General features: G+C 55.7%; 1 protein-coding gene across 1 annotated transcript in view; it reads left to right on the forward strand.

The window, feature by feature from the left end:
* The first annotated feature begins 621 nt into the window (after positions 1–621).
* Positions 622–2,709, forward strand: part of LOC104537971 (rho-related GTP-binding protein RhoC-like) — a 5,013-nt gene continuing 2,925 nt past the window's right edge. The window contains exon 1 of the mRNA XM_010181004.1: positions 622–628. Within this exon, the coding sequence (XP_010179306.1) occupies positions 622–628 (7 nt within the window). The remainder of the gene's footprint in view (positions 629–2,709) is intronic.

Below are 2,709 nucleotides of genomic sequence, written 5' to 3' on the forward strand. Positions count from 1 at the left end.
GTTTTCTTCAGAAAAAGGAAAAAAGTTCCCTTTGCTTACTGCTGAGCTCATTTTTAAACATTTATGTTAGGGGGGCTTGCGGGCAGGAGCAATAATTGTGTAATGTCTTAGGAGCAGGGAGCATTCCAAAAGCATGACTGCGTGCCCTTTCCAGCACTCACAGTCCTCCCTGCGGCCGCCAGAGCCCCCAAACCCAGCCCCAGCCTCGGCACCCCCATGCAAATGGCAGTGCGACCCCAGGGTGCTTTGTGGGGGTCATCTGCACGGGGGGACTGGACCCCACAAAGTGCTCAGGTTGTGAAACCGGCGGCAGGGGGGCAGCAGCTCTGCCTGTGGTTCACTGAGACCGGGAGCGTTTTATTTCCATCCTGCCAAGCGCCTTTGGTGTCCAAACGGTTTCAGTTTATGTTCAGCTTCTCCTTCCCAGCTCCAAGTGGAGTAGCTCAGGGCTGTGTGGGATTTTATGAACCTGCATCCATGTTCCCGACAGCTACAGCTTCTCCAGGGAGACGTTTTTTTAAGTGGAAAATAAGCCAAGTCCCTGTCTTCCAACAGGTTATCAGGAGCGCTTAACCAGGCTCACCTCCTAACTTGCTGTTTGCACTGGAGAGGCGTATTGACATGAAAAGTAAGGAATGTATTGGCAAATATGGATTGGCCCCAGGGCAGCAGCCAGGCATGGCACAAGTATGGGTGCTGCTCCACTGTGGCAGGGTGTTTGGAGCTTTCGGCAAAACACGGGTGCAGTGTGGGCCTGGGAAGGCTCTCGCTTCTGCGGGCGGTGAAATGGGACCATGGTGTCTGTTGGAGAGGGAGGGAGGGCAGGCAGCCTCTTCCCACAGAGCTCAGGCACTTGCGGTTCAGGCTTTGTTTAGGCTTTAAAATTCTTCTGTTCCAAGTCCCTTTCTCTGCTTTGCTTGTGGATGTTTTTGTGGGATTTAGCCATGAAAACAAGCCAGCCTGAATGCTCTGCTCAGGACCTGGGTCTGGCAGCCGCCCTTTGCTTCTGTAAACCCTTGCTGGCCAAATCTGCCCAAAAAAGAGCTCACAGCTTTAGAAAAAAACTGGTAAGATCCCAAAAGCACTGAGTTTGAGCTCCTTTTTTGATGATTGATTGTTATTTGGTTGTGGTAGGTCTCGGTCTGGGATGCTGTTTGGATGCTACACCAGCTGTGGTTTTGTCTCAGCAAATTAAATTTCCCTCGATGGGCATAGCTGTCAGATTGTAATTTGGAAGTTGGCTTTCTTTTGGCCTGTTGATATGGTGGGAGCAGAGCGGCTCTTGAGGGTTCTGGAGGGAGGAACCCCTGTGCTCCTAGCAGTGGTCAGTGGCTGCCCAAAGCGGCTCCTGTTTGCCTGGCAGTGGCCCTGGGGGCCCTGTCCTGAGGTGCCCTTGCCTGCATTCAGGCAGTGGTGGCAGCCCTGAGCACACACAGGGCCATGTTTAGAGGTGGAGACAGCTCGGCCTTGGCTGTGCTGGTCAGAAAACATTGTGTCCCCGGGTAGTGCTCTGGGTGCTGTGAGCTCCCTTAGCTCTCATCCATGTTACAGGCGGCATCGCCTGCACTGAAAACATGTGTTTTGGGGATTTTGAAATCCAGTTACACATCTCATGGTGGTCCCAGCCTTGAGCCTGGGCCGTGCAGCATCATCCCAGCCCCTTCCCAAGCAAGAGTTAAGTCAGAACAGTCCAGCTGAGCGCTAGGATGCTTTATTTTGTTAAACCAAACTGAAGGGCTGGTTTTGCTGGGGGTGAGGTGACAGGTCCTGCCGGGTTGGGGCTGGCAGTGGCAACTCTTGGGCATTTCAGCTTTAGCACAAAAACCTCTCTGTTGGCTCAGGAGCTCGAGCGTCGCTAGGGAGCTTCGCTGACAGATTTCTGTCCCTGGCGCGATTCCTCCTTCGGTCGCTCCCTGCCGCTCCCGAGACCCCGCAGCAGCCGCTGACTGACGACACGTCCTGCTGCTGCCGGAGGGATTCCTGGTTCCTGCTCACGGCTCAAGGCACAAAGCTGGGGGAGCCGGCCCTGGAGCCATGGCTGGGTTTGTGGTGGTGGCATTACAACAGCTGCTCGGGACATGAAGCAGAGCATTTTGGTCCATTTTGCGGTGAAGAATCCTGCTCGGGGTTGGGCTGATGCTGACGGCAGTGGGGGCATGGACTGAACCCATGGCTGTCCCGGTGCCGCCCCAGCCCAGGAGCCCTGCGGGGCTGTGGTGCTGCTTGGCGGGGGGGGGCGGGTTGGCGGGAGGTGCCGGCACAAAGCCTCTGCTCCCTTGCGTTATCTCCGTGAATGGGCAGGAGGCATCTCCAGGGAGGCACACAAAATGCTGCTCCCGCCCAAAACCCATGGCTGCTGCCCAGGCCGGGTTGGATTGTCAACGTGGCTGGGCAGCCTTCGCTGTAACTCGGGGTGGCTGATGCTCAATAGAGTTTAACATCTGAATTTTCATGTCTCGTGTGGGCGACTGTGTCTTTTTAATGACTTGGCCTGCCGACAGTAGTAGTGAAGCCATCCTCTTCGAACTGTCTCCACGTTTTCTACTCACTTTTATCCGTTTGTGATCTGGGAATGGCACAAAGCCCTTTGCATCCAGCTCCCCTGTCCCAGGGGCTGGCCATGTCCTGCTGGCAGAGTAGCTGGTCTCCCCTGTTCCGGAGTGCCACCAGCATCGGGGGTGGGGGCCGGGCCATGCGTGGTGGCCTTGG

This window comes from Mesitornis unicolor, unplaced genomic scaffold (genome assembly GCF_000695765.1).
Source record: "Mesitornis unicolor isolate BGI_N332 unplaced genomic scaffold, ASM69576v1 scaffold24333, whole genome shotgun sequence".
NCBI lineage: Eukaryota > Metazoa > Chordata > Aves > Mesitornithiformes > Mesitornithidae > Mesitornis > Mesitornis unicolor.